The sequence below is a fragment of the Malania oleifera genome, chromosome 1 (genome assembly GCF_029873635.1).
Source record: "Malania oleifera isolate guangnan ecotype guangnan chromosome 1, ASM2987363v1, whole genome shotgun sequence".
NCBI classification, from domain to species: domain Eukaryota; kingdom Viridiplantae; phylum Streptophyta; class Magnoliopsida; order Santalales; family Ximeniaceae; genus Malania; species Malania oleifera.
The window spans coordinates 138552760-138569572 of NC_080417.1; the positions used below are offsets into that span (position 1 = coordinate 138552760).

A 16813-nucleotide genomic window follows, 5' to 3' on the forward strand; every position below is an offset into this window, starting at 1 on the left:
ACTAGAATCAAGAATTGGATTTTAAAAATTTCTCGGTATCAATAATTAATCAAACCAAACTTTTAGGCTCAATTAAAAAATTATAACATAAATAAAAATTAATATTTTTATCTTCCATATAATCAACTTGTAAATTTTAAAATTAAAAAATTAATAAGAATTCTTAAATTTATTAATTTAAAATTAACATTCTCCATGACATCCACCATGAATTGAACACAAACAAAATTCATAATCTAAATTCAATTCTAAAAACATAACATAAAAAGTATCCAACGTAAGTTTTAAATTGTTATAAAAAAATTAAAATTAAAATTAAAATAATTAAAATATTACATAATATATAATCACATTATAGATGTTTTTACATATTTGTAATTTATCAGTTTGGTTTCTGGTTTAGTTAACTAGGATTATTATATGGGTCGAACTGTCATTAACCGAGAAGAAATTGAAACTTCCAAATCAAAAAATGGTTATTTGTTTTCTTCGATTTTGCAATTACCTTCAGTTTTTCATGACCACCTCTACATAGCAGCATCATAGACAATTATATGGACAATTTTTATTTTTTTAAAAAAGAACATAATTTTTCAAACAATCGTGGTCAGTGGCAATGTCCAAAAAATATAGAGAATCAATCCTCACAAATGGACTGATTCACAAAGAAACAGTCTTATGGAATCCTCTCAAGAGCATTTGTTTATTCCAAGGCAGAAATGATGATAAAGTCCACAATTTTAACAAAGGAAATAAAATATGCTGAGGTGTTTCTGAGTCTAGAATAGATTAATAATTTCTGAAAATAGAATTACAATGCAATTCCACTTTAACTACTAAAAAAATATGTTCTGCGAAAAATTTTAAATTTAACTTTAGATCGCTAGATTTAGCATTTCAGGACAAAAAATGTACATGCATTTCAGACCATTCATAACTTCATTCCAATCATGGGTCACAAATATAGTAAATAATGTGAGACTGATGGTGTCTCTTCTTCTCAGGCATTTCTTAAAACTGCTTAGTACCTGTTGAGGAAGGGTTGCAGGACAGGTTTAGCAGCGGGATGGTCCCAGACCAACAATTCCCACCATTCATCGTCTTTAGTAATGATTCCCTGGAGAGCAGGGGGAGGAGATGGTTGTCCATCCACGGGATGCAGGGGAAGATAGAGAGGGAGCCTCTTTAGCTTTGGACACGCCTCTATAGCAACAATTTTAAGAGTATCACAGACCATCTTTCCCCTACAGATGCTTTTCAATTCTGGTAGCTCCCACAACTCTAAATACCTCAATTTTGGAAGGTCGATTGTTTTTATGCCGATTTTTTTGTTGTTTGAGGCTGAACAGGTAATGCTTAGATCAGCAGTTGCCCGGTCCTCATTTTCTTCTACTTCTCCTATTATCTCCTCAATGCTGTCACAACCGCCGACACTAAGACATTTCAGGTTTTGGAGATGCCGAACCAACCTATCAGGAAACAACTTCTTGATTTTTGGGCACAACAATACTTCCAACACTTCGAGACTTGAAAATGTGCCGCCTGGAAGTGCCCTTAAATCATGACACCTTTTAAACCTTAGGTAGTCAATGTTCGGAGATAAATGAACAAGGATCTCTGTATTCACACTACACCCCACATGCGTTACTGCTTTAGAACACTGCTGCAATGATGGAAAATCATAAAAAACTCCGGATCCAACCATTATAGAGTAGGCATTCAGCCGTGGGGGAAATCTTCTCACATCCCCAATTCGGCCAACAAATTTTTCGAGATCCCTCATTTGATGCAATATCTCTTCTCCTACAACTACATTCTTCGTATAACAATCCATATACAAGACTTTTAGGTTGACCAAATTCGCCATACCATCAGGTGCTTTTTCTATACCAGTCTTTCCAAGGTTCAACTCCTTTAATGCCAGAAGCTTTGCTAGTGAAGGCACATATTTTAGAGACTTACAATATCCGAGCAATAGTGCAGTAAGATTCTCCAAGTCTGATATGGTATTTGGTAGCCTCTCTAGATCACAATTTCCAGATAAATCAAGAACTTTAAGGGCACACATCTGCAACAAAAAAGAGTCTGCAATTTTCTTCAAACCAATATTATGCTGTAGCATCAAGGTTAAGAGTTTAGGACATCTTGGTGATATCCCTGCCTTGATTTCTGTTATATCATTATGCATTAAGGAAACTCTCTCCAGATCCTGAGCCCAGTCCTCCGGTATTTCCCTCAACTTAAGTCCAGCTTTTACCAAGAAACGAGGACCAGCTGTACTACTGCTCTTTCCACTTATTTGCAGTGCCATGTCTCTTACCAAATCATGCATCTTCACCTTCCTCTTCGCATTTTCTAGCAAGCAAGTGTTTTCCAGTTCATTTAATATGGTGTGACCCTTGTCAAACTCGGCCTGCCTACTGTCCATTCCGTCTATCAGTCCCTCTGCAATAAAGTACCTTATCAATTCCTCTCTTTCCATTTCACTGTCTTCAGGATACAATGCGCAATATAAGAAACACTGCTGCACTTTTGGATCCTTCAGGCGACCATAGCTGATTCTCAATATAGAGAAGACCTCTTCTTCCATATCAGGTCTCCCTGAGTTTGATTCTCTCAATTCCTTCACAGCAGTCCTCCATTCATGAATGTCATCGACTCCTCGCATGCTTCTTGCCATTGTGATAATCCCAAGTGGCAAACCCCTACATTCTCTAGCTAAGGACATAGCAGCAACTTTCACATCCATAGAAAGTGTGTCATAAGGCTTGAGTTTTTCCATGAATAACTCCCAAGCTTCGTCATTTGAAAGAGGCTCCACTTTGATTATTTCTTGGGAACCCATCTGGCGACACACTGATAATGATCGAGTGGTTAGAATCAACTTAGGCCCATCTGGCCCAATAGGTATCCCAACTTTTTCCAGGGTAAAATGCTCCCACATATCATCTAAAATTAGCACTGTTTTCTTCCTGTTTGCCAATCCTCTGAACAAAGTGGCAGCCCTTTTCCTCTCGTTCTCCTCCGAAGGAAGATTTTCTAGGCTAAGTTCTTTGGCAATGTCACCCTGCAATTTGTAAATACTGAATTGTTGAGATACAGTGATCCAATAAACATAATCATAACTTCGAGGATTCTTTAAGAGTTCATTGTGGATATGCATTGCAAGTGTGGTTTTCCCAACACCCCCCATTCCGTAGATGCCAAGGCTGAATACCCTATCATCCATTATGCATGCCAAGACTTTTTTCATGCTCTCTTCTGCTTTTTGGCCCACTAATTTCACTGTCAATAGTTCTAAGGGTTCGTGCACATCTACTGTGAACCCTTCAGCAAATTTACCTTGTTCTAAAAGTTCTTCCACCTCCTGAGTCGTTTTCTCAATTTGATTCCCAAGATGTATGCATGAAAGAAATATGCTCCCGTGGACTTCTTGTTCTATACTTCGTACCTCATCTTTTTTGCTTTGTACATTTCTCAACCAATTTTCAACTTCCCTCTTTCGTTTCCTTCCCGTTTGAAACTCCAAATTTTGAACTTCTATGCTTTTGTCAGCCGCACGAACTTCCAATAATTCCAACTTCCATTTCAAATTCTGCATTTTTTCATCAAGGTTAACGTACTTGCCTAACCCTTCTGTGCAACTCCATAAGATATCCATTGCTATCTGACACCAAAAGGGCGAGAGATTGTCATGTTTCACGAAATAAACGAAAAAAAAAAAAGGGATAATAATAATAATAATAATAATTCTTTTGTTAATAAACAAAGAAATTTATTATAGAGAGGAAAATATTACACAAAGAAAAGCAAAGAGAAAAAAAAAGAGGATAAGATATCCACTAGAAACAAAATAAAAAGGAGCAAAATAAAAGCTCCAGAAAACAAAGATTACATATCAGCTCTACTCAAGCAAAGCCACCCAGTCCCGCTCTACATCTGCCAGCACTAAAAACCATTCACCGAAACCCACAGCAGCACTAAAAACACCACTCTAATCCAAAGCAAGTTAAGAGGGGTGTCCAAGTTCTTAAAAATTCTGGCATTTCTCTCTTGCCAAATACACCAAAAGGAAACCATAATTAAGAACTGCTACAAAGCCTTTCTCTCCATACCATTCCCAAACCCCCTAAAAGTCAAAGAGCAAGAGTGAGGGCAAATCCAGTCTCTCCAAAAATTCCAAACATTTTGTTCCAAAGGGACCAAGTGAAGTGAAAATGAAAGAACAAGCCAGAGCAAGTCTCTCCACCCTTTTAGCAAAGGACACACATCAGGAAATAGAGCTTTGTAAGGTCTACACTTTAGGAGCAAGATTATTGGTATTTATTTTTTCCAAGATTGTTGTCCACAAAAAGGCCTTAACCTTGGGGGGAACTTCTACTTTCCAATGAGGGCGTAAGGGCAAAAGGAGAAGCATTAGGGGCAATATATTCAAACAATAAAAGAAAGAATTGCAAGAAAAAACCCCAAAATAATCTAAACCCCAAACTCTTTTGCCACTCCCAAACTAGAATTGAAAAGAATGAGGGACATATATCAAAAGGGAAAGCTTACTCATCTCTCTCGTAAGGTTTCCTTGCAAAATGAAAATCCTAAGGAAATCCACTCTCTTGCAAGTAGAAGAAAGCATAGATAGGAGAGTCATTAAGAGAAGATAATTGAAAGAGACAAGGGAACATAAAAGCCAAAGGAGCCACCCCAATCCAATGATCCTCCCCAAATTGGATTATCTCCCCATTACCATCACAAAACCGAACATGACGGAAAAATGAAAGGTGAATTTCAGACTTGCATTTCCAAAGACTAGAATAGGTGAAATTAACCCCAATCTTATCATCCCAGTCCCACCCATTTTGAAGAAGCACAAGTTTCCTTTGAGAATCACTGATTTAATTTCAGGAATTCTTATATGCTTAGATATGCAATAGAATTCCAGTATGGGAGAAAAATTAATAGCCTAAATATCTAAACATTCAGGTAAATAAATTTATTTTATAACTTAAGAGAATCCTGTAATACTTGGGATAAAAATGCATATTAAAATAAAATATAAAATTAAGCATAATTTTGAAGAAAAAATTGTATATATTAATCGCAAATATTTAATGAAAACTGCAAAGCAGAAAAATATTTTAAAATATTAAATGATAAAGAAACTACATTTTTATTAGTACTATTTTCTCAAGATATTTTGGGATGTTAAAAAAGATATAGAAAGAATTGAAACTGCAAATTAGTTGTCCTAGTTATAAAATGTTTATTTGTTAGTCTGAATCAACTATTAATGATGCATTAGTTATGGAATTCATACATAATCACACACACACCAGCCAATATTTGTGTAAGGGTGTTTTAGGAAACAAAAAGTGAATACCAACTTGGAAAAATCTCCTCCATACATGTACTAGCGATGGGAGACACACGAACCATGTGTAATACATTTTTCATTTTTTTATATTTAATTATTTTTTATTTTTTATTTTTATGCCTTATTTAAATTCATTTTCTATGCTTGTAAAAATTGACTTGCTATCACAATATACATTATTGTTAATGGTTCGATAAAATATGGCCTATTAAAATTTTTTTGATTAAAATTTATAATTTATTGAAATATTTTAGAATATTCGAAAACCAAAGAAATAATTCTAGTCATGAGTAGCTATGAGTTAGTTCTAATCCGTTATGTGTTACTTAATATCTTTTTTTAATATTACATTTATTTAAGAGTACTTAAGAAGTGAAAAGTGGATACCAATTTCTCAATGTATACATAAAGGATATAGAGAAAGATAAAAGCTACATATCTAAACATATTATACAATAAATGAAATTAGACATCAAAGTAGAAGTATCTCTTATATAAAATCTAGATAAAAAATTTTAAAATAAGGAATGAAACAAACAAACAGTACTTTCCAAGCATGATAACTTAAAACTCTTTTGATATCATTTTTGTGTTCTGTTTTCTAGTGAAGACGTGAAAGCGTATTTATTTATTGTTGCGGGATAAAATTTGCAGGGATGCTCCTTCGACTTCCGTTGACCTGAAAGAGGAAGAAAAGAAAGGCTTGGAGGACCCAGAGTGTACTCCGGGGGATCACTCTGATGCCTAAGTAAGAGGAACGCTTTTAGAGAGGCTGAATGCAACAGTAGAATAGTGTTCAATAACTTACCTTGGCCTCTTCTCCAGATCCCTTCTTATAGGAGCTCGAGTTGACTGGAGGTTGGTTTATCTTTATTGCGTGGGGGCGTGAATCGCTCCCCAATCATAAAGCGTTTGCGCCTATTACTCAACTATTTAAGCCGCTGGCGTGAATCTCTCCTCCTCTTTATTGGGTTGGAACTGATCACTCGTCAGAATATCTGACCTGGAGAAGGCGCGAGACAAGTGTTGACCTGCTCTCATTGACTAGATTATTTTGGGCGTATCAGTTGTCCTCCCTTCAGTTTCAAATTTCTGGACGGAATTTTGAATAATTGCCTTGTCTGCATTTTTCCCCTTACAAGGTAATGGTCCCTCTTTTTTTTTTTTTTTTTTTTTTTGGCCATGGTACCGAACAAGTTGCCTAGCAGCTCGTGTCGAGTTGTTTTGCTGAGCTATCCAAGCTGTTCCACAGAGAGAATTTTGCCGACCTGTCCGACCTGTTCCATGGAGGGAAGTTGCCGAGCTGTCCGAGCTGTTCCACAAAAGGAATTTTGCCGACCTGTCCAACCTGTTCCATGGAGGGAAATTGGTCGAACTGTTCGACCTGTTTGATGGAGGGAAATTGGCCAAACTGTCCGAGCTGTTCCACGGAGGGAATTTTGCTAACCTGTCCGACCTGCTCCATGAAGGGAAATTGGCCGACCTGTTCGACCTGTTTTATGGAGGGAAATTAGCCGAACTGTCCGAGCTGCTCCATGAAATTTTAACCTACCTGTCCGACCTGTTCCATGGAGGGAAATTGGCTGAACTGTCCGACCTGTTTCATGGAAGGAAATTGGCCGAGTTCTCTATTTTGCCGAGCTATCCGAGCTGTTCCACGGAGGGAATTTTGCCGACCTGTCCGACCTGTTCCATGGAGGGAAGTTGCCAAACTATTTTGCCAAGCTGTCCAAACTGTTCCACGGAGGAAATTTTTATCGACCTGTCCGACCTGCTCCATGAAGGGAAATTGGCCGACCTGTCCGACCCATTTCATGGAGGGAAATTGACCGAACTCTTTGTTTTGCCGAGCTGTCCGAGCTATTCCATAGAAGGAATTTTGCTTACCTATCCGACCTGTTCCATGGAGGGAAGTTTCCGAGCTGTTCGAGCTGTTCCACAAAGGGAATTTTGACGACCTGTCCGACCTATTCCATGGAGGGAAATTGGCTGAGCTGTCCGACCTGTTTCATGGAGGGAAATTGGCCGACCTGTCCAAATTGCTACATGAAGGAAAATTGGTCAAGCTGTCCGAACTGTTTCATGAAGGGAATTTTGCCGACCTGTCTGACCTGTTCCATGAAGGGAAGTTAGCGAGCGGCTCGTGCCGAGCTGTTCCAAGAAGGAAATTTTTGCCGACCTGTCCAACCTGCTCTATGGAGGGAAATTGACCGACCTGTTTCATGTAGGGAAATTGGTTGAACTGCCCGACCCGTTTCATGGAGAGAAATTGGCCGAGCTGGCTTACGGAGCAAGTATGCCGATCATTTCGTGCCGAGCTGCTCATGGGGCGATTTTTGGCCTTACGGGTCATGCTCGCTATTTTGGCCTTCGTTGCCTATTGAGTCGTGCTCATCTGCTGGGTTGACGCCTTCTGAGTCGTGCTCGGCCTTTTGGCCTTTGTTACCTAATGAGTCATGCTCATCTGCTGGGTTGACACCTTCCGAGTCATGCTCGGCCTTTTGACCTTTGTTGCCTAATGAGTCGTGCTCATCTACTGGGCTGTTACGTTTCGAGTCGTGCTCGGCCTTTTGGCCTTTGCGACTTATGAGTCATGCTCATCAGCTGGGCTGTTTTTTGTCTTACGAGTCGTGCTCGTTCTTTGGACCCTTGATTCTTAATGAGTCGTGCTCATTTATTAGGGGTTTTATCTACTCCTTTTTCCGAGGCGTCGTCACCATCCTTTCTATCCTGCGAAAGTTTGATAAAAGCATGTTTAGATGTGCCGTAACTTGGGAAGTGGCTTAGATGAAACGTTGTCATTTATGGGTTGTCGATCTGACGTTGCTTATGAGGCGACGTGGTCCTTCCGAGGTGCCCTCTGTCCTCGGGGAGCCGCGGCAATGCAAATGTCAGAGATTTTCTGTACTTTCGTGGATTCTCTGTGTCCTTTCTCTTCCTCGAGACGCAATCCCTTTTCTGCAAATGAGAGTTTTTGAGATTCCCGCCTCGGGGATTCATGTCATCCTCTCTATATAAGGCCAGAAGGCTCCCTTATTCTCTACTCATTTTCAGTCCAAAGGAACTCTCTCACTCTCTTCTCTTTTTCAATCCAAAGGGTCCCCTATTTGTCGTTAGGTACGCTCTCCCTTTAAATCGCATGTTTGTTTTGTTGTTCTTCACTGTTCTTGCGCTCACTTTGTATGTTTGATCTTTTCTTGTAAGATGACTTTGCTGTTTGTCTGTGGAATTTTTCTATTTTGATCTACCTTGACATCTTTTCCTCTTTGTTTTTGCTAGGTGCTTGCCCGTTTGATCCGTTGGTAGAGGTATCGTTTCGTTCACGCTTTGTTTTCCCGATGGAGTCTTCTTCACAGTCTTTGAGGGTTCCTACTACAGTGAGGAACGCTCGTTGTGACCTCTCCCCTCTGATTTGTAGAATATTCGTTATTTTTTTGCTATACCACAGAGTATTACTGTTAGGTTACCCTCTGTTTCCGAGTCAGCCCTTGATTCGAGCTCCGAGAAGCTCTGCCTCTATATAGATTACTTAGATTTGGGTCTCCGGCTCTCTTTTCCCCCCTTTGTCTCTAATATACTACGTTTTTACCGAATAGCACCTTCCCAACTTGTTCTGAACTCCTATCTCTCGCTCACCTGTTTTGCTGTCCTTCTGCTCCGCCTGGGCTACCAGCCTACAGTTCCTTTCTTTAGGAGTTGTTTCCAGATGCAAGCGCATTCTGTAGAGAATGAGCTATACTATTTCAACTCTCTATCAGGTTATAAACTTTTTTCGCTGGGCAGTTCTTCTATACATAACTGGAAGTCTCGGTACTTTTTTGCCTCAGGGGAGTTGAACTACACGGGCTCTCTAGTCTGGTCTTCTCCTCTTGATGGTAGCGTTGTCTATCCCTTATCCACCTTCTTTTGCAGAGCTACCACTAGGTTATCCGCTGACTCACCTTTTTTCCTTTCATCCCTTTTCCTTTGTAGTTCGGATGCGCCATCTTCTTCCAAGGCTTTCCCCCGAGGAGCAGGCCATCCTGAAAGAGTTGCGAGCCCTTGGCGAGCAGGGGATTATCCCTCACAAGGAGCTGCTCCAAGAGCATGTCCTTGTGCAGTGGGGGATCAGCCCCGTTTCCTCAAGTCTTTCTTCGCTTCTGATTTCTATATATGTGTTCGGATATTATCTCTATTGTTGGTGTTTTTACTTCTTTTCTCCCTCTCCTTATAGATATGGACTTCAACAGATATGAATCTCTCATGGGGGAAGCCAGGAAGCAAAGGGTGAGTAGGAGTAGGAAGAAGAGAAGGGAGATCAAAAGGGAATCCTCCCAAAGGGATGCACCTGCTATAGGTGATTCTAGTACCCTTCCTAATGAGGTCAATGCTGCTCCTCCTCTGATCCCCCAATCTCATACTGAAGCGATTTTTCATGAGCCGACCCGTTCTGCCTCTGCTCTTCGTCGGGCGATACACGCTGAAGATTTTGTGCAAGCCCAATGCACTCTTCCAAACGCTCTTTTAGCGAAGATCCACCACACCTCATACCAGGTATATTCTTTTCAATTGGCTTACTCTTCTCCCCTTATACATTGTTTTGTTAACTGTTTTATATTTTGTACTCTTTCTCAGTTGGTGATGATGGCTTTAGCCCAGGAGGAGAAGGTTGTCGAGATGTACCGGCAGACCTTGGATGCCCGGAAGAAGTACGTTGTCGCCCAGAACGAGCTTCATGAGGCCGAGATCCATGAGCGGGCTCTGCAAGCTGAGGTTGAACGCATTCGTAGGGAGGAGTTACCTGCCAGGGAAGCTGCCGCTGCTGCTATTGCCTCCCAAACCGCAGTAAAGGAGTATAAGGACTCCACTCAGTTCGTCATGGACACCTACAAGATTTACTAGGTGGGGTTTAGGAGGTGTCGAGATCAAGTCAAAAACAAACACCCTGATCTTTCGTTGGATGGTGTGAGCTCACATGGGTATGGCAACGAGAGTCCTGAATCCGTGAAAGATCTGGAGGAGGATGACGAAGGGGAGGAGGAGGAAGGTGGAGAGGGGAGTAAAGCAAACTAGTTTGTAGGAACTGAACTTGTAATATAAATTTTTCAAACTTTATCGACGTAGTACAATTATTGTAATTGGTACTTTATTACTACACTGTAAGAAGCACTTTCAAGAATAGTATTTTTTTAACATATCCGAGTTTCATGTGTTATTAATCTTTTTTCCCCCTACGTCTTCCAACTTGTATGTCCCTGGCTTTATCTTGGTTATGACTTTGTATGGACCCTCCCAGTTTGGCTTTAACTTGTGCGACCCTGACTCCGATGGGTTGTTACGCATCTTCCTTAGCACTAAGTCTCCTGGCTGGAAATTCCGTACTTTGACGCGATTGTTGTAGTACTTTGCTACCCTCTGTTGGTACGCTGCAATTTTTAGGCTCTCCTGATCTTGTCTCTCTTCCAGAAGGTCTATTTCTAATCTGAACTCTTCGTTGTTGGTCTGCTCATTAAAGTATTGCCTTCGCCAGGAGGGTATCCCTACCTCTGCTGGGATGACCGCTTCTGCACCAAAGACAAGCAAAAAAGGGGTTTCCCCTGTTGTCGCTCTCTTGGTGGTGTGGTATGCCCATATGAGGGAAGGGAGTTCCTCTACCCATCTACCTTGCATAGATTCAAGTCGCGTCCTCAATCCGTGCAGTATCGTCCGGTTCATGTTCTCTACTTATCTATTGCTCTGGGGGTGTGCCACTGGCGCGAAGACGAGCTTAATAGATAGGTCCAAACAGAACTTTTTGAACTGCTCGTTGTCGAACTGCCTCCCATGGTCTGTAACTATTGCCCAGGGGATTCCGAAACGGCAAACCACTGATGTCCACACGAAGCGCATAATGTTTCACTCTGTTATGGTGGTTAGAGGTTCGACCTCTACCACTTAGTGAAATAATCTATTGCTACCAACAAAAACTTTCTTTGACCAGTCGACTGCGGTAAAGGTCCCAGGATGTCTATTCCCCACTATGCAAAGGGGCAGGGACTAGTTAGAGAGGAGAGTAGACTAGAGGGTACGTGTGGTACTGCTGCGCATCTTTGACACCTGTCGCATCGTTTGACGAGCTCGATTGTGTCTTTCTTCATTGTGGGCCAGTAAAATCCCTGCCGCATGGCCTTGTGGGCTAGGGCCTTACTGGTAAGGTGGTTTCCGCACACTCCTTCATGGATTTCCCTTAGTACGTATTTCCCTTCCTCATTGTTTAGACAATGGAGGTAGGGCAGTGTTAGGGATCGTCTGTGCAGCTCCCGGCCTATCAACGTATATCTTGCTACTTTCCTTCTCACTTTCAAAGCTTCCTTGTTGTCCTCTGGTAAGGATCCGTCCTGAAGGTATAGGAATAGAGACGCCCTCCAATCATCCTTGCTGATTTCGGACTCCACTGAGTTAATTCTGTCCTCCTCATATGAGGGTTTCCCTATCCGCTCTAGATAAATAGCGTCCTTCCATTCCGAACCGGTTGCTGAGGCCAATTTCGCGAGTGCATCAGCCTTCTTGTTCTCTGCCCTTCGTACGTGTTCTATATCGAACTGAACGAACGCTTTCGCGTATTCTTGGGCCTTAACGAGATATTTCATTCTTTGATACCTAGCCTCAAATTCTCCTTTCAGCTGCTCTACCACCAGTTGAGAATCACTTAATACCTTGATCTTTGCCACCCCTAACGCTTCTGTCAAGCGTAGACCTGCTAACAAAGCTTCATACTCCGCATCATTGTTGGTTGCCGTGAACTCCAATTTTAGTGCAAAAAGAGTTTCACTGTCGTCTAGGGCTGAAAGGATGAATCCAGCTCCCCCTCCAGCAGTGTTAGACAACTCATCAACATGTAGTGTCCATACATCTGACTTAGTGGATGACTCGGGGAGCCTTTCTGCTGTAAAATCAGCGAGCACCTAGGCCTTGACAGCGGGCCTTGGTTGATATTGTATGTCAAACTCACTTAATTCGATTGACCATTTCATCATCCTTCCCGAACTCTCCGGCTGCTGCAGAATTTGTCTCATTGGTAGGTTTGTTAACACAATTACCTTGTGGGCCTGAAAGTAAGGCCTCAATTTTCGTGCTGCACAGATGATGGAGAAGGCAGTTTTTTCCGCCGTGCAATAGTTTTTTTCGACTCCACTCAGCACCTTGCTAGTGTAATATATGGGCTAATGCTTCCTGCCTTCTTCCCGGACCAGGACCGGGCTGACGGCACTTTCCGTGGATGCTATATATAGGTAGAGGTCTTCCCCATTTTTTGCTTTCGTCAAAAGGGGAGGGGATCTGAGGTATTGTTTGAGCTGTTCGAAGGCTTTGGCCTACTCCTCCCCCAACTCGAATCCTCCATTCTTTCGTAGTGCTTTGAAGAAAGGTAAACCTTTGTCCACTTTGATTCTTTTTTGGAGACCCATCCGGCGGCACACTGCTAATGATCGAGTGGTTAGAATCAACTTAGGCCCATCTGGCCCAATAGGTATCCCGACTTTTTCTAGGGTAAAATGCTCCCACATATCATCTAAAATTAGCACCGTTTTCTTCCTGTTTGCCAATGCTCTGAACAAAGTGGCAGCCCTTTTCCTCTCGTTCTCCGAAGGAAGATTTTCTAGGCCAAGTTCTTTGGCAATGTCACCCTGCAATTTGTAAATACTGAATTGTTGGGATACGGTGATCCAGTAAACATGATCAAAACTCCAAGGATTCTTTAAGAGTTCATTGTGGATATGCATTGCAAGTGTGGTTTTCCCAACTCCCCCCCAATCCGTAGATGCCAAGGCTGAACACCCTGTCATCCATTACACATGCCAAGAGTTTTTTCATACTCTCTTCTGCTTTTTGGCCCACTAATTTCACTGTCAATAGTTCTAAGGGATCATGCACATCTACTGTGAGCCCTTCAGCAAATTTACCTTGTTCTAAAAGTTCTTCCACCTCCTGAGTGATTTTCTCAATTTGATTCCCAAGATGTATGCGTGAACTAGATATGCTCCTGTGGACTTCTTGTTCTATGCTTCGTACCTCATCTTTTTTGCTTTGTACATTTCTCAATCAATTTTCAACTTCCCTCTTTCGTTTCCTTCCCGTTTGAAACTCCAAATTTGTAACTTCTATGCTTTTGTCAGCCTCACGAACTTCCAATATTTCCAACTTCCGTTTCAAATTTTGCATTTCTTCATCAAGGTTAATGTACTTGCCTAACCCTTCTGTGCAACTCCATAAGATATTCATTGCTACCAGACACCAAAAGGGTGAGAGATAGTCATGTTTCACAAAATAAATGAAAAAAAAAAATCATTTTTTAATAAACAAAGAAATTTATTAGAGAGGAAAATATTACACAAAGAAAAAAGAAGATAAAAAAAAAGGAGGATAAGATAATCATTAGAAACAAAAGAAAAAGGAGCAAAATAAAAACTCGAGGAAACAAAGATTACATATCAGCTCTACTCGAGCGAAGCAACACAGTCCCGCTCTAAATCTGCCAGAGGAAGATAATGAAAGAAGCCATTCGCGGAAACCCACAGCGACACTAAAAACATCACTCTAATCCAAAGCAAGTTAAGAGGGGTGTCCAAGTTCTTAAAAATTCTGGCATTCCTCTCTAGCCAAATACACCAAAAGAAAACTATAACTAAGAACTGCCAAAAAGTCCAGTTCTCTCCAAAAATTCCAAACAATTTGTTGCAAAAGGACCAATGTAAGTGAAAATGAAAGAACAAGTGAGAGCAAGTCTCTCCGCTCTTTTAGCCAAGGACGCGCACATCGGGGAATAGAGCCTTGTAAGGTCTACACTTTAGGAGCATTATTGGTATTTATTTTTTCCAAGATCGTTTGTCCCAAAAGGCCTTAACCTTGGAGGGAAGTTCAACTTTCCAATGAGGGAGTAAGGGGCAAAAGGAGAAGCATTAGGGGCAAGAGTCAAACAAGAAAATAAAGAATTATAAGAAAAAACCCCAAAAGAATCTAAATCCCAAACTCTTTTGTCACTCCCAAATTGGAATTGAAAAGAATGAAAAGCCCAAGGAAATCCACTCTCTTGAAAGTAGAAGAAAGCATAGATAGGAGAGTCATTAAGAGAAGATAATTGAAAGAGACAAGGGGCATAAATGCCAAAGGAGCCACCCACCCCAATCCGATGATCCTCCCAAAATTGGATTATCTCCCCATTACCATCACAAAACCGAACATGACGGAAAAACGAAAGGTGAATTTCAGACATGCATTTCCAAAGACTAGAATAGGTGAAATTGACCCCAATATTATCATCCCATCCATTTTGAAGAAGCACAAGTTTCCTTTAAGAATCACTGATTTAATTTCAAGATTTCTTATATACTTAGATATGCAATAGAATTCCAGAATGAGAGAAAAATTAAAAGCCTAAATATCTAAACATTCAAGTAAATAAATTTAATTCATAACTTAATAGATACCTGCAATACTTGGGATAAAAATGTGTATTAAAATAAAATATAAAATTGAGCATAATTTGGGCAAAAAAATTGTATATGTTAATCGCAAATATTTAATGAAAACTGCAAAGGCAGAAAAATATCTTAAAATATTAAATGATAAAAAAACTGCATCAAAGCCTTCATTTTTAACTGTACTTTTAAAGAGTTTTTTCAATCGACTAAGACTTGAGGCAAGGGGATCCACTTTCTCCTTATTTATTCATCATAATGGAGGAGGTTTTGACAAGGTTGCTTAGGAAAAACTATGAGACAGGTCGTATGGGACAATTTAATCATCCGATTGGGGCCCCTTTTGTTTCGCATTTGCTTTATGCGGATGATATTCTTATTTTTGCAAATGGTGGGAAAAATGTCCATTAGAAATTCGATTTACGCTCTGGAGATGTATGAGAAGTGATCGAGTCAAAAAATCAGCAAGACAAAGTCTACGCTATTTCTTTCAAAATACATTACTCCTGCTCGGAAACGTGAGTTATTGAGAATCACGAGTTTCATGGAAGGTAAATTCCCAGTTATGTATTTGGCTGCGCCTTTGGTTTCTGGAAAATAGTCTTCCAGGATCTTGGAGCCTCTGGTGGAGAAGAGTAGGAAGAAAATTATAGCGTGAAAATTTAAGTTGCTCTCGCAAGGTGAAAGATTGATTTTATTAAGACGTGTTGTCTAGCATGCCGATACATTTGACGTTGGTTATAAATGTTTCACACGTTATTTTTTTGGCATCAACTCTCTTCTTGCTAATTTTTTATGGGGAAAGGGGAAAGATAAAATGAATATTCATTGGCGCTCTTGGGAGAAAATTTGTAAACCCACCTTGGAAGGGGGTATGGGCTTGGGAGATCTTAAAGAAGTCCAAATATCGCTTCTCATGAAATTTGCCTTCTGACTGCTCACTTCTTACTATCTATGGTCAGGTTTTTTCAGGGCTAAATATTGTAAAAATGATCATTTATTAATAAGGAATGAGAGACCAAATGACTCTTGATTCTAAAAATCAATGATGGCCACCGTTCCAGAAGTTATGGATAATGTTAAAATTTTGGTGAGAGGTAGGAACTCATCTTTTTGGTTCGATAGGTGGCTTACATCAGACCCATTAGCGGTATGCATTGAGGATATTTCGAACAAGAAGATGTGTATTAAGGACTGCTAGCTAAATAACAACTGGAACTCTAATTTATTAATGGATTTGGTTGGGGATGACAAAACAATGGAAATCTTACATAATGTGCCAACTGGTAAAAGTGGTTAGGATATATTCGTCTGGAAGCTTGCCCCTAAAGGCAATTTCTCTACAAAAACGACATGGGAGGCAATGAGGAGCAGAAGTGATAATTTTGAGTGGAATGACAAGTTTTGACATTCTCTATTGCCTAGAAGAATCTCAATGTGTTTAGGGAAGTCTGGATTAGATACTTTGGCAGTAAGCAGATGATGGAAGTCAGGCCCAAAGGAATGATCAATGGTTTCGGTTGTGATTGTGCGTGCAGAGAAAGCCAAGAAAAACACTGATAATTCTTTCTGTAGGCGAGGGTGGATTCAGAGTTTGGGTCGGGTCGTGTGGGTTGTTGAGGATTCCTTCCAACAGAACCTATTGGAGAAAAAAAAAGAATTGCAAACTAGTTCCACTCTGTCGAAAATCATCTATTAAAAGGTATTTTAACGGTAGATTCCGTATGTGATTTACGTGGTGGGCCTATGGATCGAAGCTGCAAGTGAGAATGGAGGAGTGGATCAAAGTGTGGATCAGACATGTGGTTCGTACTGGGTTATTTTTAGCTGAGGCTCTAATTCTTTTCAAAAATTGAAGATACAGAAATGACACTTTTGACAGAGCTTACAAAATTTAGCATCAGGAGTTGTGATGAATGGAAAAAAATATCTCGTGGGTTTTTTTGTTTAAAACCCCCAGCAGGGTGGATAAAACTTATTGCGGATTGGAAACTGTAAGAGCAAATCCAGG

At 40.4% G+C, this 16813-nt stretch overlaps 1 protein-coding gene across 1 annotated transcript in view; it reads right to left on the bottom strand.

Annotated features, from left to right (window-relative positions):
- Nucleotides 1-755: 755 nt before the first annotated feature.
- Nucleotides 756-16813, bottom strand: part of LOC131144227 (probable disease resistance protein At1g15890) — a 37841-nt gene continuing 21783 nt past the window's right edge. The window contains exon 2 of the mRNA XM_058092748.1: nucleotides 756-3667. Coding sequence (XP_057948731.1) covers nucleotides 1022-3661 — 2640 coding nt within the window. The 5' untranslated portion in view covers nucleotides 3662-3667 and the 3' untranslated portion in view covers nucleotides 756-1021. The remainder of the gene's footprint in view (nucleotides 3668-16813) is intronic.